Raw genomic sequence first — 21,296 nt, 5'->3', positions numbered from 1 at the left:
GAAAAGTCTGAAGTCAAATAAAACTTAAACTTTCCATGCTTTATTTTTATTTTTCCAATTCTTCTTCTAAGTTCTGCAAGTGAACATCACATTTCAGTTGCTGCCAATGAGACTATCCCTGAGCTTATTAATTCAACTGAGGATGTTGGGAATGAAATTAATGTCTTCTATACGGTAAGAAACCACGTCTAAGTGAGTATTCTAAAAATGTTATTGGCATTAAGAAAACAAGAATGGGTCTCAACGTTCACCCTCCACATCTTTGCATATTTTTCTTTGTAGTTCAACTGTGTTAGAACATTTTGTCACGTTGAAACTCAGTTCCTGGCCTTTAGGCTAAGATTAACTGCAAATTGGTAATTTATACCTTGAGTCAATTTTAAAAGCCCAAGTCTTTGATTTCTTTAAAATAAAGCTTATTAACTTAGAAAAATTTCCTAGAAAAAAATCACTCTGGTGTCAAATAAATATTACAAATATACACAGTAAAATCATGTTTCACAGAATCATGACAATTTCAGAAATAAATTATTTCAAAATTCTTTGGGGACTATATTCAGTAAATCACTGTCTCTTTTCTTGTCTATTGCTCTCAAATGAATTATGCAGTAAATTACCAATGTTAGCACCACAAACTTAAGTGATATTTTCTACTACATTAATTTTTTTTTCATTTTAAGTTCTTTATTGCAGACATTAGCTAAGATCTACAGTAGGCTATCACAGAGCTTCAGTCTGGGTAACCCTTATAGACTCAGTATTATTCAAGAAGAAAAGAGCACCCAATTCAAAGGGAATGCTTTATGCATGTGCCATCAAGTGATGCAACACCATTATAATGAAGGCAGCCTTAACCTTTGGGGAAGTTGTCAGCAATGAAGGATGAAGTTCTCTTACAAAACGGGAACAAATGTACACTCTTGAGAAGAATTTGTGTTCTCTGCTAAAATTACTGTGATAACCGAGCTACATCCTGGAAATTGGATGAACACAATCTACCTGCTCAATTCTGGAATATGCTTTTGTAGTTTAGACTTTTTGGCTTCTGTGCTGGAACAAACCAAAGGAATGAAAAGGAAAAAGAACATTTGAATGTTGTAGTTCTTCAGACATTTAAGTTGTCGGGCTCCAGCTTTTAGATAGGCACTCCCTATTACAAATAACATTGAAACAAATAACAACACAGCGTATCTCTGCTAGTTTTGCTGTATTGAAGTAACTGGAGACCCGGCATCGATGATTGGTGAAGAAGACCCACTGTTGAAATTAACTCTAAAATAGATTAATTGCATAAAAATAAAACAACATACTTAGGTGAGACCTAGTGACTTACTACCGGTAATTTTCCCTAAGAAATTACTGATGATTAAAAAATTAGCAGCGCTCTTATAAAGTGCTTACATTTTTAACTCTTAACACTATGTACTTACTTAAACAAACTTATTCATTTGGTGAAGACACTGTTAAACATTCAGTGGTAAAAGAATACATTATACCATTTTAGCTACATTTGCTATTTATCAGTTTTCCAAGCTTATTTGGTTTCCTCTTGTTTTCCCATTTCTGCTTATGAATAAAACAGAGCTAAGTCCTAGAGTTAAAAGCTAAGGCACCACTGCAAACCAGATGATTAGCACAGCAAGTTCCACACAGGGGACAAGTGCTGAGAGACAAACTCTGTGCTTGTTATCTAGCAGTGAGAGGCCATATTCTCAGCTAACCAGTATGTCTTTGGGAAATATCGTAATAGATTTAATGAACATTTGGGATTTTGTTTTTGTGTAAATAACATATAAATGTTATAACACAATATGTGTAAATAATAAAGACAATTTACGGGCTAAACTGCTACTAAAGTGGGTGGATTTTAGCAGACTTTAGTTTCCTGCTTATTTTCAACAATGTCCGATGTTTTTAGAAAGACCTCTTCTTAATAAGAAAAAAAATGATGAATCAAAATGTATGATCCTGACTAATGTCAGGAGAAGAGAGCACGTAACCGAACAACTGTGCCAGGCAAGCCCTGGGTGCATTACACTACCATGGTTGCAGACCACGTGCATTTGTAAGAGGCCAGGCATATTCAGGAATCTCCATAGTTCGAAGGTTGAAGAATGACTTAACCTTCAGCAACCATGGATGATCATTGCAGATCTAAGCAGCTCTCCATATAGGAGGCTTTATTAGCTACGCAATCCTGGAATCTGTTGGTGAAGATTAAAGATTTCCCATACAGCTAAATAAATATTTCAGAGGAGCCATTAATGTGTAACACCTGGAAAGCATACTTGTTTGGTAGCCAGAGGCTGCACTGCATCTGGTGGTCCCATTTCAAGCACATCAATTGGTGATTATGAGTTAGTGGATTAAAAAGCGCATGGAAACTAAGGTGAAAGTCAATCTGCTCATCAGACTGGGTTATCAATAATCAATGAGATAGTATCACTAGCTCATGATACAATTATGAAAGCAAAACTGTGGATATCTATCTTACCCAAACAGAGATGGCAGGTCCCATGTAGCTGAGGCTAAAGATGATTTAGGGCTTTGGTGCATTGCAATTAATAGATTAAAGCAACCAACATGTGCTACATTTTTCTTGTGTGGATCAAGTAAATGATCTCTACCTCCAGAAACTCTGGCTTAGGAGAGTCCATGGTGGACAAGAGCTCTCATTGTGCAAGCACACGGCCCTGATTTCTGAATTCAAGCACTAACGGAAAGAAAGAATGAATGAAAGAAGAAAAGGAAGGAGGGGAGAGGGAGGGAGGAAAGGTTTGGAGGGAGAAAGGAAAGAAAAAAGGAAGGTGAGAAGGAAGGAAGGAATCCAGACATGGCAAATCTAGACACAGCTGTGTGGGCCTGTTACCCTAGCATTGGGAAGCAGAGACATGGATACTGAGAACATGCTGGCTAGCCAGCCTAGCCTAAATAATGAAATTCTGGACCAGTGAAAGATGATGTCTAGAAGAAATAAGGCAGAGAGTGATGGATGAGGACATCTGACTTCCCCTGACTTGCACATGCATGTACAGGGACAAGCAGATTTACACATGTATGTACATGCAACACGCACATACACAAAAATACAAGCCATGACAAGAGAATAATCATTGTAGTGTTAAGTTTTGATACTGATTGCCCACTAATATTTTCACCGCACTGCTCATCTGGAGTTGATAGTACATTTTGAAGTGCATTCTCCTTCTGTGTCCTCAGCCTGCTTGTTTAACCTCCCTCTAAGAGAACAATGTAATAACCAACCTTACATGCCCTGGGTTTCCCATACAAACAACTTAACTAACATATAGCTATAATGTTATTTATTTTTCATGCCCCTGACTCAGAGAAATGTATGCGCTATGAATGTGTTATGATAATAATTTGCTAGCAACAGCAAATAGGCAGAAAGTACCTATAAAATAAATGTCTAACATCAATCCTGAGAGCACCATTAAGATATTACATGGTAGTATCTGCTATTTGTTTATTATCTGCATCATTTGGGGTCAGTTGGAGTAGTGGCTTGTAAAATTTTGTTAGATTTCCATATAAACACCCAGGCAAACATGCATGTGTATTTATGTATGTGTGTAAACATACACGCACAAATACATATATACCACATGCACAAAAACAAAGAAGAAAAGAACCCAAGTCCTATGTAAAATAAAAAGGATGCTTTTGAAAGAGCCAAAAATGATTTCATGTGTACTTTTCCTATAGATTAGAAAAAGGGGGCATTTCCCGATGCCAGAACTTCAGCTGTCAATTTCCTTCCCCAATTTGACATCAGATGGTTATCCTGTCCTGTACCCAACTGGATGGTCATCTTCTGATGTAAGTAATGGGTGGTTTTCAATTTTGTCATTACTGTTCCTTTTCAAAATTCCTTTTCAAAGCCCCTTTGAAAAATGACATTTACATTTACTTATTTATTTGTATGCGGGGTGGGAAGTTGGCATACACGTGCCATGCATGGTGCACGGAAGAGGTCAGAGAACAACTTGTAGTAAGTAGTCAGTTCTCCTATCATGTGGTCCCTTGCAGTTTGGTGACTTGGGACACCAAGTTTGGCAGCCTCTGTCACTAGAGGCCCTGGGACAGAACTCAGGTCATTGGGGTAGCAGTGAGCACTTTTTACCGTTATGTATGATACTTGTGATAAGTATGGATTTGTTTTCAAAAGATACATGGAGAAGCAATTAAAAGTGAATATCTACTCCCACCAATTACTTGAAATATATAAGTTCAATATCTAGGGCTCTAATAACAAACTACAGAAATCGAGGAGGAGTTAAACATGTTTGTTTATTATGTAACAATGCTGAAGGACAGCAGTTGCTGATACTGGAGATTCCCTCTGCGGCCATGCTTGCCCTCTCAGCATCTAGTGTTTGCTGGTAACTCTGTGTATTCCTTGACTCCATCCCTCCTGTGATCCTGTGTTCATTTCTGTGCCGATATTTTTGCACACCCCTACTTGCATTTCCTGAAATGCAAGATGTTCTTACCTGGAGAACTTCTATATAATCCACAAAAACTCAGTTTACAAATAAGGTTGTAGTTGCAGACTCAGGATGCTTAAACTCGGGCATGCCCTTTTGGAATCATGGTGCAGTCCAGTAGATTTTAGGTAATTAATTAATTTTTGATGGATACTTGAAATGTTTGTTGCACTTTTAATTTATTTGAGGGAGTGATTTAAATATAGAAGCCTCATGGTTTTTTTTCTAAAAATATATGGTTATACACAAAAGAACATGTTGCTATTGACCTAACCCCTATTTGTCCCAGCATTGTGTCTCCATTGTACTTGTAACACTGAATAGACTATGTTCTGCTTATTGCTATTATTATGTATTTATGGTTGTTGCTATTATTCTTTCTTTAGCATCTAAACCTCAGAAGGCCATTCAGTGTTAAGTTAGTGAATGCATGAATTCAATGTTTAACATCATACCTTCTTTCACCCAGTTTTTAAGAGCTAAAGCATTCTCAGAATTAAGAATAAAAACATAGCAACAGGAGTATTTGCTGTGTAGTCATTTAATTATTTTGCTAAAGGCAAGGAAAAAAGAAACCTCTAGAATTTCCCTCTAGACCAAGAGAACAAGCATCATATTCAGCAATGTATGCTAATGCTTTCTTTTTCCTCAATAGGATGTGTATATATATATATATATATATATATATATATATATATATATATATATTCTATTATTGTTTACATATATTTATATCTACAAATTTAAATATTTATACATAACTTATATATAATTTAATATCTATAATTTAATATATTGTGAAAATTTATCATATTTTCTTTGAAAAACTATAAAATTGATAATTGTGAGCTCTGTTGCAATTGCAAGGGTCATGAAGACAGTGATTATTATCTGAGCTAAAAATACTTCATAGATGGCCTACAGCCTCTCCTGTGCTGCACACTCACAAATAGACCTTCGATATGTATGTGCATTACATATATGGTATATATAGTCAATGGCTGTCCTTCACAGATTCTTTATATTATTGCACCAACTCCCCTTGTTTTCTTGACTTTGGCAGTGTCTAATGAGGAAACATTTTCCTTTCTTAGAATGTGAACTGCAGACCCCAGAGCCTTGAGGATCCTTTTGGTATCAACTCTGGGAAGAAAATGACAATATCAAAGTCTGAGGTTCTCAAAAGAGGCACAATCCAGGTAAACTAAGTTCTGTTTATTTCTTTCTGTTTTCCAAGTGCAGCACATCTGATGTCAGCTTTTAGAAACAAATATCTGAAGCATTTTAATACAGAGCTCGTGGTCAGGCTGCAAGTGTAACATGTATCTCTGACCACCCAACAGGACTGCAGTACATGTAAAATTGCCACCATCACGTGTAATCTCCTTCCTTCTGACGTGAGTCAGGTGAATGTCTCACTCATCCTGTGGAAACCAACTTTCATAAGAGTAAGTGAAAATCAGCAGGTGTTAGTTTGCTATTCAGTAACTGGACAAACCACAGTATTGCTGTGGAAAGAACAGGAGGCTGGGAGTCTCTCCTTCACCAGCTGTATGGGTCTCGTCTGTCCAACCTGTCAATAATAATGTTTTCTCCAAGTTCCCCGTCAAGGGCAGAGTGCTTGGGCTCTCTTATCGTTAAGAAATACTTCTCCTCCCATTGGTGTCTGACACCCTCATAGAAGCAGGTAGGAGGGAGGATGGGATGAGGTTTTGCAGAGGAGAAACCAGAAAAGGGGATAACATTTGAAATGCAAATAAATAAAATGTTGAATAAAAAAATTGAAATAAAATAAAAAAATACTTCTCCATTACTGAGGTTTGTGCTTATCAATAGATTGGGGCCTGGCTAGGGATCAAAGGATGAGAGTATGACATTCCTTAGTGTGATTAACACAGTGGAGAGCTTGAATATATTGTGGTGACTTATTTTTGGACAATCTATACAAGTGTTTCCTTTATCCCTTACAAAGCCACATCCATCCGAATGCCAGCCATTTTAAAACAGAGTTTGCTGTACTTTGTCAATTTTGTTCATTTCTTTAAAGAAATATTTAGTTGATCCTAAGGAACCGAGAATTTTAGGTTTGTTCCTATTAAGATGATAATCTAAGTCATTAAGGTTTAATACTGTTTTATGCACAATCCTTAGTAAGTGCCTATGTCTAGTCCTCACTATTGGAATGTAGCTATCCCACACTTAGATATATGAGAGAAAAGTCCAATGTTCCTTTTCTAGAGAAAAATCTGAGCAGAAATTATTTTGAGGTTTTTGTTCTCGTTCTATAAAAAGGATGTAAGGGACAGTTTGGTGGGGGCACCTCTGTCACCACTGTATTGTCTCACAGAGCGATCTGTTTCCATTTTCTTTCTCAAACATTTCACACATGTACACAATGTGTCTTCGTCCTATCTACACCCATTCCCCTTCCAGCCCCCACTAGAGCTACCCTCACATCATGTCTTCCTTTTATAAGTTTTCTTTTTCTTTTTATTTATTAACCTACCAAATTCAATGAGTAGTACCCATATGTATGATGTGAGGTCATCCCCTGAGACATGGGGAGCCCACCAGTCATGCCTAGCCACACTAAATAGACCTACCAGACTCATCTGTAACAATAGACCTATATTTGCTCATCTGTAACAATAATAAAGAATACAAGGTAATGAATTTGAAAGGTAATGGGCACTTATGGGCTAGAAAGAGGAAACAGGGGGAGTGATGTAACTATATTTTTATTTTAAAATATATTTTAAAAAAGAAGAGAATCAAAAAGTGACTTTCCCTCCCCAGCAGTGGTCAAATGTTCCTTAGCTAGAGGTGAGACTTTGGGAGTCTCTCCCAAATTCATACTGAAATTTTTAGCTGGGTTGATCTTACTTGGGTGACTGCAGACATGACCACCATTTTGGTTAGGACAGTACATTAATGATAAATCCTACCTGCCTTCCAGGCACATTTTTCCAGCTTAAATCTTACTATAAGAGGAGAACTTCAGAGTGAAAACTCATCGCTGACTTTAAGTAGTAGCAACCGGAAACGAGAGGTAAGTGCGGCTGTGCGTCTCAAAAGCATTCCTTGTTTAACTGCAAACGCGTCCGAGCGTTCTGGTGCCCGGAAACACAGCCAAGTGCGACTGTACACGCGGACATAATACGCATTTCCCTGCAGACTGGTCCACGGTGTTTTATGATTATTACAGAGGCATAAGCAGCAGTTAAACTTGGGATTTTCAGGCTTGGTCTTATTCCTTAGAAGCGAGGAAAGCCGTGACGTTTACAACTCACGGGCCATGTTTTACTTCATCATTTCCTCCTTGGGAGCTATTATAAAATCTTTTTACAGAAAAAGCCTGTGTACCCTGTGTGCGGCTTTCTTTGTGTGTGTGTGTGTGTGTGTGTGTGTGTGTGTGTGTGTGTTTAAATATTTGTATATATTTAGAACTATATGTATATGTGTACACACACACACACACGCGCGCGCACACACACACACACACACACACTACTTTTTTTAAAAACTTTTTCACTTAGTCATTGGGAAATCCAAAACAAAGATGAGGTCATTCAAGCCGAGTCCTCGGTCAAAGTACAAGTATTTTATCCTTGACTCTTTAGAAAATGAAGCCAAAGGGCTTATTTTAGACAAAAGCATGATTTTCTCAGCACACCCTGGGAACACTTAGAAATCCCATCTGGGTGAGCCATACCACGTGAGCTGTAAAACTCTGTTTCAAAGTGCTCTACTTCTGCGTCATAATAAATTCGATATTATTGGACATTTTGAGTAAATGAAAGGCATTCTCAAATGTAAACCAAATGTTTTCTCTGTATACAGTAATGAGATTAATTACATTGTTTGGTAGAAAAATAAAGCCTGCCCGAACTCGGTGTTCCGGGAGTTCTGATAGCTGTTTATCAGTGTTAACAACCATGTTTAATAATTTTCAGCTGGCTATTCAAGTATCCAAAGACGGGCTCCCGGGCAGAGTTCCGCTGTGGGTTATCCTCCTGAGCGCCTTTGCGGGCCTCCTGCTGTTAATGCTGCTTATATTAGCGCTGTGGAAGGTAAGCCATGGTTTACTGCTGATCTTTACTCTAGTCGCCGGGAGCCAATGGGAAAAATAAGTTATGACTTATCAATGCTTTAGTATATAATAAAGTTCAAGCTTTCATGTGAGAAGAGAGATTTTTTAAATGACTTTTCATGCATTGAGTACTACATACTTCATTTTTACAAAGGGGGGAAAAAAAAAACATGCCTCAATGGGGGTATGTATTTCCAAAAACCCTGGGAGTCCTTTTTACAGGTGAGAATTATTGAGGGCCATTTAACATTTACCTAAATTGTTAATAAGGATATTTATTACTTTTTAATGGAAGGAAACCCAAAACCTTGTTTTATGGCAAAAAGTAGATTGAAGTCCTACACCAATGAAAGACATACAATGGATAGATTTATAGTGGAGATGAGCCTTGGTTTAGCCACTCTGTGTGTCTTAAAGATAAAATGTTTCTTTGGTGTATAAACAGAAAAAAAACATATTTTCTTCAATAATTGTTTGGTTGTACAGGGAAGAAGTAATGTAGCAGTTAACTGATGTAATGAAGAACATAAAGTTCAGAGACCCCCTATACCAAATCCTTTGGGAACACCAAGTAGTAATGTTTTCTCTCAGTTAATTTAGATATTAACTGAGATGGGTTAAGATGAGAAACGTAAGAACATATTATTTTCAAACAAGTTATGATGATGGCTTTTGTGATGAATTTACCAGAAAACAAAATAACAGAGAAAAGTTGAACTCATTTTTTTTTTCCAATTAGATATGGAATTAGAATTCTTTCTTGCATTAACATATTCATATATTTTACCTACTGCTTTGTTAACTAAAGCATGCAAAAATAAAAAAAATGTGACTACATACTCATTTTGCTAATGTAAGAACAGTAGAATTATTTTTATATAGCAAGTTTTTTTTCTTCCTGAACTACAACTATGATCATCCTTTCTGACTTTTTTGTAATGACAAACTTCCTCTTTGGGGGATTTTCTCCAAGGAGAATATGCCTAAGTGGCCATTAATTCCATAAATAGAACCTATGATCTGTCCCCAGCAAAGTCCCAAGACACAGTTGACATTCAGCATCCTTTCTTCCTCTCACGGTCCTGGGTACCAGTGCTCTCTGCAGTACCTGGCTTTGCCACACTGTGGTATCCAAGGCCTGGTTTATATGCTGTGCTTGGCACATGGCCTGTGGTTTTCCCAGCTTGGAAGATTCTCTGTTTCACCCGGTGCCTGATAAAGCCTCCTGGTGCAGCCTTCTAGTTAGTGGGAGCTCTGATGGAGCTCATATGGTGTTAGGAAAGAGTCAAAGACAGCCAGGACTGATATTAGGATGGGTTCTGCTGACTTCATACCCCTGTTCAAAGCAAACAAACAAAAGGGAATTTTCATCTACCTGTTTTTAATTTCTTAGTTTGAAAAGGCCCAGATATAAAAATAAAAACATTTCCAGAAAGTGTTTTGTTGATACATATTTACAGCTTCTAAGATCATCTGTGCCACCCACGAAAGTTCAGTTAACAAACGTTGGGCTGTCTTGAGGAGTACGTTTAGTTAGTCCAAATGCCTTCCTGAAAGGCTGCACAATCACAACTCTGACTCTAAGATAGACAGAAGGAGCTAGCTCTTAGTAGGTGCTGTGTCCCAGGAACTCTGTTAAAGCACCCTGCGTTCAAGCATCCCTCGCTATTACGATCCTCAGTGTAGAAGTTAGGTCTGGTTCTTCATGCCAGACCCATGGTCCCAGAAATAAGATTCAGACTCAAAATAATATTTATTATATCTGACTAGATCATAACTTAGGCTTTGCCATGTGGCTGGTTACCTGTGCTCAGGTACTATCATCTGTCTCCTCACATCTTTCTGGGCAAATCTCCCACCTAGCGTTGTATCCCAGAATTCTCTCTGCCTCCCGGATGTCCCACCTTCTAGTCTACCCTTTCCTATAAGCCACGGGCTTGTTTTATTAATTGACAGGTGCCACAACCATACAGACACAAAATACTCTCTCTACACCTCAGTCTCTAAAACAGACAAGTTATAAGCATTGTCCAGGGAAAAACAGGTTGTAATGTTTCAAACACAATTTTGAACAGATATTAACTGATTCCATTCTGTGGTCCTTACAACTTTTGTAACAATTCATAGCTGCATTTTACAACTATAAATGTTAAAACAAAGATAAGGTGGCTTAGCGAATCCCCCGAGATTATCAACTAGCAAACAACTAGCTACAACTAACATTGTCTTTAAAGCCTCTGTATTTTTAAAAAATAGATCCCCCTCCCACCCCTTGCTGCAGTCCAGGGTGGAGGGTCATGACTTCTTTGAAACCTGTAAAATACTTGGTTTAGAATAAAAGTCCCTGGTTGTACTAACATAAGACAGAATGCCACCGTCGGAAGAAGCCACTGTTGGAAGAAAAATTATAAGCAGCCATGACATGCCTTTTCTCACATGACGCACACTGATGTTGAGGTCCCACCGCTGATGAGTCTTACAGCTTTGTCGCTCATCCAGTATGATTTATAGAAGGAGATATGGTAGGTTCCCGTAATCAGTTTCTTTCTGGGATAGCTCTGGAATCCAGCCAACTGTACACCAAAATATAATGCAGTATACATAACAAGATGCTCTGAGAAAATTTTAAAAATCCACTTGCCTAACTTCCCTTGTAATGCATTGTTATAACCATCCTATTTATTAGCCACTATTGTTAATTTCTTGTTGTGACTAATTTCTATCACTTTTATCATCAAAATGTACCAATAGGGTCAAACAAAGCAGCGTGTCTGACACTTGTTACCCCCATGTTTCAGACACCCAGGCATATGGATGAAGAGGACCAGTGTCTTTAACTAATCCGTATTCATTTATTTATTCAATATTCATACTGAATTGTGAATTGACCACCTACTTTTTGCCACAGGGTATTGAACTAGGTTAATTCTGTAAAGGAGAATTTATAACACAGAAATCAAAACAGACAAGCAAAACCCCAGAGACGGCCTAGGGGTCACAAACTTAACTTTTTGTTTGTCAAGCATTGGCTAAGATTGTCTCCGTTTAGTTCGCAGGGGCTGCTGATTATATCCTTCTAGTCTCTAAGTACCCAGCTTCCCTTAATAAAATTGTCATTCATAGAATTTGAGTGGAAAAGTTGAGATCACGGTGCTTTCATCAGGAAGACAGACTTTTAGAAACATTTCAAAACAAAGGAAGCTGAGAAGGGGCAAGTTTTGAGGCCAGCCTGTTAACAGACAGCTGGGAAGAACCGGAAGAAGGCAGATCTTAAATACTTCGCTCCCACTCTGGTGAAGCATCTCTCATCCACTCCCACCTCGGGGCAGATGTGGAGCTTCCATGGTTGCCACCCAGGAAATGACTGGTGTGCGGAAAAACACGAAGTCATGGCGGCTTTCACCTTCACTTGTTCGCACCATCCTTACCTCCCGGCAGACTAGAGCCCTAACTTCCTCACATGGAAGTGCGCATTTTTCATCATCTGCTCCTCTAAGCTCTCCAGTGCCCAATCACTAAGCGTATAGTCTCCGGCTGCGGAGATCGCTCTGTGAGTAAGGTGCTCGTCTTACAAGCATGAAGACCTGAGTGCCTGCCCAGAACACCACACAGTTCAGCAGGTGAAGTGTTCAAAGCTTAGCATCTGCATTCTGCATCCCTGGTTTAGTTTCAAGTCCCCATACTTCTGAGGGCACCAGCTCTCCCATGCACTGTCCCCCACACAGACAACACACAGAGACACACCTTTGTGTGGTTGTTATGTGTTTATAGTCCCAGCACTGGAAGAAAAGACAGATGGTCCCCTATCCAACCTACCTCCCCACCCCAACCCCAAATCACCCTCAGGGTCTTCTGGCTGTTCAGACAAATCTAATAGGCCAATGAAAGATGGCATCTCAAACAGCAAAAGGAGCTATGGCCAAGTTTGATTTCTGGCTTCTGCCTGTAAGCAGATTTCACTGTCCTGCCCCAAACATCCACAGAAACGTGTGAATGCACATCAGTACCTAGCCATATATCCACAGGATATGGATACGCTACATTTGCAAATAATTAACTCACTCAAATATTTTAAAGAGTTAGAGCACACAATTTTTAAAAGCCAGTTTCCTAGGTTTGTTTTTTTTTTTATTTAAGAAGATGAAATGATGTAAATGAAATTTAATTTACTCAGTGAATTTAGAGATAAGAGTAGTTCCCTTCCAAATGCTTTTCTAGTGTCAGTTGTTTTGTTTCCTATATATTATGGAGTAAATATAAGACTGAGAAATTTTGCTGATGGCTCAATGACAAATAATGATGAAATATGACTTATATTAACCATTATGTATTTTTTTTTTCTTGTTACAGTCAATGTCTCTATTTTCATAAGTAAATGGCAAGGTGTCTTTTGAAAAACTTCTGGCAAGCTTATGTGCAACTGACCAACTTAGAGTCGTCCAGTTAATTTAGACATTTCTCTGACACCTACCTATGGCCATCTTCCAAGCTTACTGTGAGCTCTACGAATCTCACTTTGTGACCATTGGTCATTTGATGGAAATTTTTTTGCCTCTTCAGAAATTTAATGATGATGACAAAGTAGAAACCATGGCAATTACCTGTCCTTAACATGCCTCAGAAATCTGCTTGTTCCCCACATGCAGGATTTTTCTGGGAGAGATGCTTAACAGAGAATGATGAAACTGCCAAAGATGACATGGGCAGATTGACAGATGTCACCTACGTTACATCATTAACCGGTCATCTAACACATACATCAGTTCTCTGAATTAAGTGTAGGCCCAGATTTTCTAATTCATGATTAAATTAAATTATATCCAAAGTGATTAGCACCCGTTGCCTAAATTAAAATAATTAATTGTGTTATGATTTGTATTTTCTCAACAGATTGGATTCTTCAAAAGGCCACTAAAGAAGAAAATGGAGAAATGAAATATTTCACAGAAAGGAAAACAAACCAATAACAACTATTCAACGATCTACCCTCAGGTTTGCCTCAATCATGTGAGAAGAAATACAGAAATATAGCCAAAGACATGGTCACATAACTCTATGTAATCCATGATCCATCTGGGATTGCTGACTTGGAAAGAGACAGATCAAGTTTGACTTCAAAAGGCTACCCAAAGATACAGTGTAGAAAGCAATGGGAAATATTTTTAATAATTACTCATTTTTGCTGAGTAAGTGGAATGAGAAAATGTTTTAAAGAATGTTTATATGTATAAGTATGTTTATGTGTTTACATGCCACACAGAGTATCTTAAGGGATGCACAAAAAAAGAGTTTTGTGTTCGGTGAAGCAGTTACTCTCAGCACAATATAAATAAAGCATTTCTGCCTGGTAACACCTTCAGATTGACACTCGGCATTTGTAAATGCCAACAAAGGACTGGGGTGAAAAAGCTCTCCTAACTCAAATGAGGAAAACTTTGCTTAGCAGAGATCATATGCAGTATGGACTAAAAGAAGAAATACATCACGGGTGACACTCAGTGACGTTGTGGATTCCATAATTGGAAAGAATATTTTCCAGAATAGAGAGTCTAGATGGTTGTTACTTAAAAATGAGTGCCCAGAATCTATTCATTTAAACTTTTACAAAAAGTAAGACTACTTAATTTATATTGAGCTCTACAACACAAAACTCTTTTATTATATATATATGAAGCAGTTTGTGTAGCATGGCAGTAATAAGTCATGAAAAGCTACACCATGTGTGTGATGCGCAGAGGGTTTCTTAATGAAATGTGAGCAGACATAGATGACCCAATAAAGCTGATGTCACCTTTGCTGAGTAGTTATTTAATGCTAGGGCTTCTGGAATGTTTCTATCAGTAGGGGACTTCTCAACTCTTTGGTATAGGGGTGGTAATGTAAAATCCTAAAATATGAGTGTTTATTTTTAAATATCTTTAATTTTCTAAACACATTTTATGTTATTATTGAAAAAGCAATCTCCCAGGCTAACGTTATATTTTACCAAGAACCCACTGCTTTTGAACACAATATATCAGTATTTAAACAGAAAACCAGGTAACTTAAAGAATTTATATCTTGAAAGCATATACTAACAGAGGTATACAACTCATCTGTATGTGCTCCTGAAGCAATCCCTAAAGCCCTTGACCTTGCTCTAACATAAGCTTCCAGATTGCTCCATTGCCAAGATAAATGACAATGAATGAATGTACAGTGTTATCATGTGTCAACTACTGCTGTAAAGTGTGATGATCCCTCTGCCCCAGAGCCACCTCTCCACCTGATGGCCCACTGTGAGGCCTGTCAGTATCCAGAAAGAGCTGGACTCGGCTCTCCTCAAAACTCAGCCAGGCAGCAGAGAAATTAACTGCTATGGGTTTGATTTAAAGACAAATACTTCTGAGAAACTATCTTAGGGCCGAGACTCAGCCAGCCTCTTGACTTTCCAGCCCTACCTGTCAGATCCAAAGGGCTGAGGGATGGGTGATGTTCCAGTCATCCCTGGCTGGAGGAAAGATGGAAAGGAAGCTAGAAGAAAGATGTGATCCCATTCTCACTGTCCCTTGGCAGCTTTGGAAGTCAAACATTCTGTCCGTTCTTCTTTTCCCAACAGAACTCAGATGTTTCCTGCTCAGTTACCATGGTGCCCAACTCCAGTACAAACCTGCCCAGCAGCCCTACTCCTGGCCCCATGCCTTTAGGAATGAAATTCACTTAATACTTCATTTTTGATATAAGGGACGACAAGGCACTGAACTTTGCACGCTGAGCTATAAAGTGGGCATATTTTGAATTTTTAAGAAAGGAGAAGAAGAGCTGTTTGGCAGAATAAAAATTAAAAATTGAAGCCACTAGCCTGCCAGGTTTTAGCACAAATCATTCCTGTTAGTAAATGAGGAACCAGATATCTAATTTCTCTACTATTGAAATTGTGTTGTGTGTATGATTATTTAATTCCATGCACACACATAAACATACCATTTACATACAGAACAACTGAAGGCAGAAAGGTAGAATTTATGAAGAGAGAGAAAGAGCACACCAAAGCTACCCCAGTGATGAACATTTATTTCCTTTGCTTTCATACAGTAGTCACTTCCATTAATATTGAAGTTTAGTTGTTATTTTGTAAACTAAAAATATAAATACAGAGGCATTGATCTTAAAAATGATAACAGATGTCCCAGATTAACTTTATGGGAATATTATAGAACATAAAAATAATTAAGAAATGTATTAAACTCTATAATATCACCTTAAGACAACCAGAAAATTGGCTGATACTTTGATTATTTATGAACTTATCGATTATCCTAAATCACCAAGTATTTTGTAACTTTTTTGAAGCATGTTGCTTCCACTGAACTATGCTTGCATTCTCTTTTCTGAGGGACCATACAATGGAACACAAAGAAATTACTCAACAACTTGTTCTTCAAAAGGAAAACAAGCCCCGATATCTAACTTTTGTGGCTTCATTTTTGTCCTCATAGCTGCTTTCCAACAACTAACATGACCCTGTTCGGCTTGCAGAACTCCTGGAAACGTGTGTGAGATCTTACTAACTAGTCTGAGATAGCATAGCATACCCCTGACAGAAACCACATTCTACATGCTAGAACAACTGGTGCAAATCAGTGTTCAGAGTCTGCAAACACACCTGAGCACACGCTATCATCAAACTTCAAGTTACGCTGAGAATACTGGCTAAGTCAATCCCAGAAATTAGAATGCTGAGGATTAGTCTTTTTTTAGCTTTAATTTCTAAAACTGATTATTCTTTAATATGAATAAAGTAATGTGAACTTGAAGGAGGAAGGGATTGAAAGGTTGAAAATACAGAGGCTAGCATTTCTTGAGAGCCAAAGCTACTCAGGAGGCACAAAAACCAACCAACCAATGTTCTGCTTCCCCACTGAACTCAAAGGCCTGAAAGCATGTTTCTGGAAGGCCTTCTTTGACAAATATTTCTAAGATCTGTGTTCCAATGTAAACATCAATGATGAAATTAGTTAAATTTAGGCTGTTTTTTCATTTTTTTTTCTTTTTCTTTTTTAACTTAACAAACTTTATTGCCCCCAGGATAAAACAGCTTATCTACGTCACAGCCTCCTTTAGGATTCAGGGCCGAACAAATGACCTTGAATGACAGGCCAGGTCACAAGTGCCCTTCTACACTTGTACGGCTGGAAAGTGCCCTGGTCGGGCAGGACAGTGGCAGAATTACTCTGAGCAACAGTCGGGTCCCTTTTTTTATGATGGTAAAATGATGATGTATAAGCTGTGGGAGAAAATTGGGGAAATAGAAGGAAATAAACCCAAATACCAGAGATACAGGCTGGGCTCCCAGGTACTAGGATCATGGGCAACTTAGACCCGAAATATTCTCTTTGTCAGAAATATACTTGAAAAATAAGCTTGTAGAAAGAGATTTTTATACATGTGATGCTTAGGCAGCCAGAATAACTTTTATCTATAAATATACATATATAGTATGCATATATTTTTCATAGGCAATTATTTATTTTTTGTCTTTAATGACCCAAGGTCTAGGCTCAGTTTTGGAAAGCAGAAATAGTTGTACCCAAAGGGAAAAAAACAAAACAAAACAAAACAAAATGTTGTAAAGCAGAGCTGCACTGCAGTGAGGCTGTGGGGAAGGCACTGGGTCTGCTCATCATCTGCCCACAGTCAGCATCTGAACGGCAGCCATTGGTTGGCATGGAATGTGTTTTTCCAAAGCTTGTTCTGTACCAGGAGTATGTTATCATCCCAATAGAGTGGCTTCTGGCAAATACCATGTTCAAAACATCATTTTAGGCACTCCTCATTTATTTCCCACATCTCCCAGGCACCCTCCTCTGTATCACTTTTCTCAAATAAAGGTTTCAGAAGACTACATTGGTGATGCTCCTTTGCTGAGAATGCCAACTTCACTGAACAGATCATGCATTCAGGTTTTCCAACCCAGTTTCCCATAATGACACTCCAAAGGGTTGGCCATGGCATTGCGCAGTATGATGTACTTCTGAGATGTGCCATCCTTCCTTAAGAGGTTTACAACCACTCGGACCACTGTTTTCCATAGTTCTATGGAGAAACCGGAAAGATTTAGTCGTTCAGCTACTATTCCTAAGTATCCTACAATCCCTATCCTCACCGAAGGGCAAGCTCTAAAAACCGAAGGAGGGCCATTTACTTCAAGTTCCTTGCTGCTTTAAAATTGTGACATAAAAATTAATTGCATATAAAAGACTTTAAATGCAGACACAACTTCAAAATGAGTACCCTGGGCTCCAACTTCCAATTGGACAGTGGCTTCCACAGCTCTGTCTACCCAGAATTCAGAAACCACCACTGCCCGTTAACTCTGTACTGAATAGAAAGCCAGAGCCCATTGAAAAAGGCCACATGCAAGGCTGGGCGTATCCCAGGGTCTGGGTGCATAAGAAGCTCATACAAGGCCCCGGGTTTCAGCTCAAGCATCACATAAGGCCAAGAGCCTGATCATGCCACCATTTCTCAAATGGAAATACTCAGGTACAACACTACTAAAAAATACATAAATTTTCTTTGAAATCTTTTGAGAGAAAGCAAGGGCATTGAACTACAGCTTTGCATCTTGTTTTGCTAATGGGCATCTTTCATCCTCCTATTAAAACTGTACCTTGAATGTAGACACTCAGAGTAAGAAATGTAACCGAAAACCCTGAGGAAACTACAGAGTAGCTTGTGGAGTCAGGCAAGTCCCAGCCCTAGAGCCCTCACACCTCTGCATGGGTAGTAGTCCAGGACCCCTAACCTATGGAAGTAGTTCACCTAACATGACAGGTCCTGAGCTCTGGTTTACAGCTTCCACTGTCCCCACAGCCAGGGCTCAGGTCCCCCACTCAGCCACACTTGAGCATTTCTTAGTGAAATGTTACTGTGCCAAAGATATGCAAGGCAGAGGCTCACTTGGTTTTGAGAGCAGCTCTGTTTGTTTACGTTGCTGCTTGCATACTGCTACCCCAGCCCCGCCGATGTAATAAGTTGGTGACTGGAGACAAGACTTCCTTGCTTTTTCTGGGGCACAGCCTGCAGGGTTTGGGTGGTAGAAGATGACAGAAGCTAGAGTCTACAGCCCTCCTCCACATTCCTGTCAGTCTTCTCCTTTCTCCACCAGGAGATGCTTTGATCTGAGGCTTCCTCCGCAGGGTTGTCCCACCATATGCCCCTTGCAGGGATAAGGCTAGTGTCCTGTTATAGTTTGTGACCAAAGACTCAGAAACCCTTTACTTCTCCCAGCGTGGGAATCGTGACTATAAAGCAGGGGCCAAGGACCCTGTAACCACCTTTGGCATTTGCTTTTCAAGGTGCATACTTAAAGCAAGGGGTGTGGCGTTTAAAAGATCCTATACCACAGTTTGAGGCTGGATGGCTGATCTTTCATTTGTTTGATCTATGCATATAAACTGAGAACAAAAAAAAATCTTAAAAGAAATCTTCCAAAGGCATTAGAATGAAAACCCCTAGCATGAATAAACCCCTAGCAATACTATCTGGCCCCACACCTGTACTCTAACGGGCAGAGAGAGATAGAGTGAGAGGAGAGAGGAGAAGCAAATATTGTTCTTTTTCTCCTTAGAGGAACCACATCGAGGGAAGCCACCACATGTAGATTCAATGTAATGTGATAACTTAAATTTTGTTAAATACAAAAGAAATGGGGTGTGTGGATGAGGACATGAAACTACCCATCTGATTCCTAATAACCTAATCCATGAAAATGGCCAAAGCTTCCTGAGACAACATGTGTCCCACCCACAGCACTCACCAATGTACCTGTCATTGGGAGAGCAAAAGTATACTCTTATTTATATATTATCCAGGCTAAGTGTCTGGGCTTAACACACCGCAGACTTATAGGAAAACCACTGTCTGAAACAACAGCTTGGAGACTCTGCGTCCTGAACCTGTTCTGCAAAGGAGATCCTGGTGCTTAGACTTTCGATCTGAGAAGCCTGCTGCGCCCCACTCAGGAAGCAGCAGGTTCTGGCTCCAGGATTAGGGGACAGTGGCATGTAGGGATGGCCTGCTGTGCACTACTACTGTGAAGCTGTATGATTGTTAATAGGCAAACAGTGTTCACTATGTATCCATTTTATTAAAAGGAAGTATATTGCATTTAGTAACTACTGCCCTGGAGCTTGCTTCCCAGTTCCAGCACACAATTCTGCATTGCCTAAATGAGGGTATCACATTGCTCATTTTGCTAACTTACCTCAAACTCATCAGAGGGATGACGGAAGGGTATGTGCGCAGACTTAGTAGGAAATGATTAGGTAAAATTCTTTGTTGTCATTCAAGAACAAAGAAGCACAACCTTTAGCATAGAAATTCATAGGTTTGGCTGCAAGGTGACAGCCATTTAAGATGTATAATTAGAACTAGCTGAGTGTGTGTAAAAGTTTTTTTTTTTTTTTTTTTTTTTTTAATGCTCTGTGTATGCCATATCCTGTCCACTTGTTCTGAGGTCAAAGGTTTGATATTTTTGTATAATTCCATCTTATCTTGTACATCCGCTGTATGATTTACGTCAAAGTAAATGAGCATCCTGTTTTATGTCTTAAATAAAAAAATGACTCAAAGAAAAAAAATGTGATCACTGTTTTGGTTTTTGGTTTTGTACATACAGATTTTCTCCAAAAAATGAATGTGGCCTCTTCCAAAGTACCAGCAGTTTTATTGTTTTGTTTTGTTTTAAGCTCCATATCAGCCTTTACTTTGGTGCTCTTCGATGAAGAAAACAAAAAGCAAATTAAGCGTGTCTGTAATGTTTCCTGTAAAGGATGCAGTGTGATTGTCTTGCATACTTGAGACAAAAGCCACATAATCTATATGACTGCATGATTTCTCCTAATGGGATGTTTTAATAATAAATCTTTTGTTGTATAAAAGATTAGACCACTGAGGATATAGAACTCGTCACAGTGGTTCCAACACAATCTAAACACATATCATTTCTATGACCTTGGAATGTAAAAATCTGTCTCCAAAAAGAGACAAGCAATTCTGGGGTGGACATCTTCCAGTTCAATGCACAACTTTCAGTATCTACCTATAGGTAATGGCAGATCAGTTCCCCTGAGCCTGGCCCTGAATTAGATGCTAATTAGTCACACCATCAGAGTTTTTAACCAGCAGTTTTAAACAAACAGCTTGGAATTATTCCCACAGCCCCCTCCTTGCGTGCAAGAGGTTCACATTAGATGAGAAGCATTCATATTCTCTGGCTTGTTATAAAGACACAGATGAAGGCCTTCAGAATGCAAGGTATAGGAGAAGATATACACAGATTCCCAGCCTCTCTGGGCACTTCATGCCTCAAGAACCCCCATTTGTCTAGCTTTCTGGACTTTGTGCTTTAGGAAATTACAGAGACGTCTCTGCATAGCATGATTATTAATGGGTAGACTGGGAAACACAAAAGGTCTGTGCAGATATTTTAGCATTCTTTCTCCCTCATTATGAAGTATGAAGTCTCTGGAGAAGATGCATAGAAATAATTTCTAGAGATATGCTTGAATTGTTTAAGCATATGTTTTGACTTTTAATTTTTGTTCTCTGTAGTGTGTGGAGGGGGGAATGTAGTCATGTCCATGTATAATGTACCTGAGTGAGAGGTCAGATGTCAACTTCAGATGTCTTCTATAATTCTATATGTTTCTTGA

At 38.8% G+C, this 21,296-nt stretch overlaps 1 protein-coding gene across 1 annotated transcript in view; it reads left to right on the top strand.

Annotated features, from left to right (window-relative positions):
- ITGA1 (integrin subunit alpha 1) overlaps positions 1-20,176 on the top strand; it is a 141,961-nt gene extending 121,785 nt beyond the window's left edge. Inside the window, exons 23-29 of the mRNA XM_080933736.1 lie at positions 72-174; positions 3,727-3,840; positions 5,603-5,707; positions 5,852-5,956; positions 7,465-7,557; positions 8,462-8,578; positions 13,489-20,176. Of these exons, the coding sequence (XP_080789862.1) occupies positions 72-174; positions 3,727-3,840; positions 5,603-5,707; positions 5,852-5,956; positions 7,465-7,557; positions 8,462-8,578; positions 13,489-13,533 (682 nt within the window). The 3' untranslated portion in view covers positions 13,534-20,176. The remainder of the gene's footprint in view (positions 1-71; positions 175-3,726; positions 3,841-5,602; positions 5,708-5,851; positions 5,957-7,464; positions 7,558-8,461; positions 8,579-13,488) is intronic.
- Positions 20,177-21,296: the final 1,120 nt, after the last annotated feature.

Source organism: Micromys minutus (genome assembly GCF_963924665.1).
Source record: "Micromys minutus genome assembly, chromosome: 20".
Classification (NCBI taxonomy): domain Eukaryota; kingdom Metazoa; phylum Chordata; class Mammalia; order Rodentia; family Muridae; genus Micromys; species Micromys minutus.
This window is presented reverse-complemented; position numbering and strand designations above follow the sequence as displayed.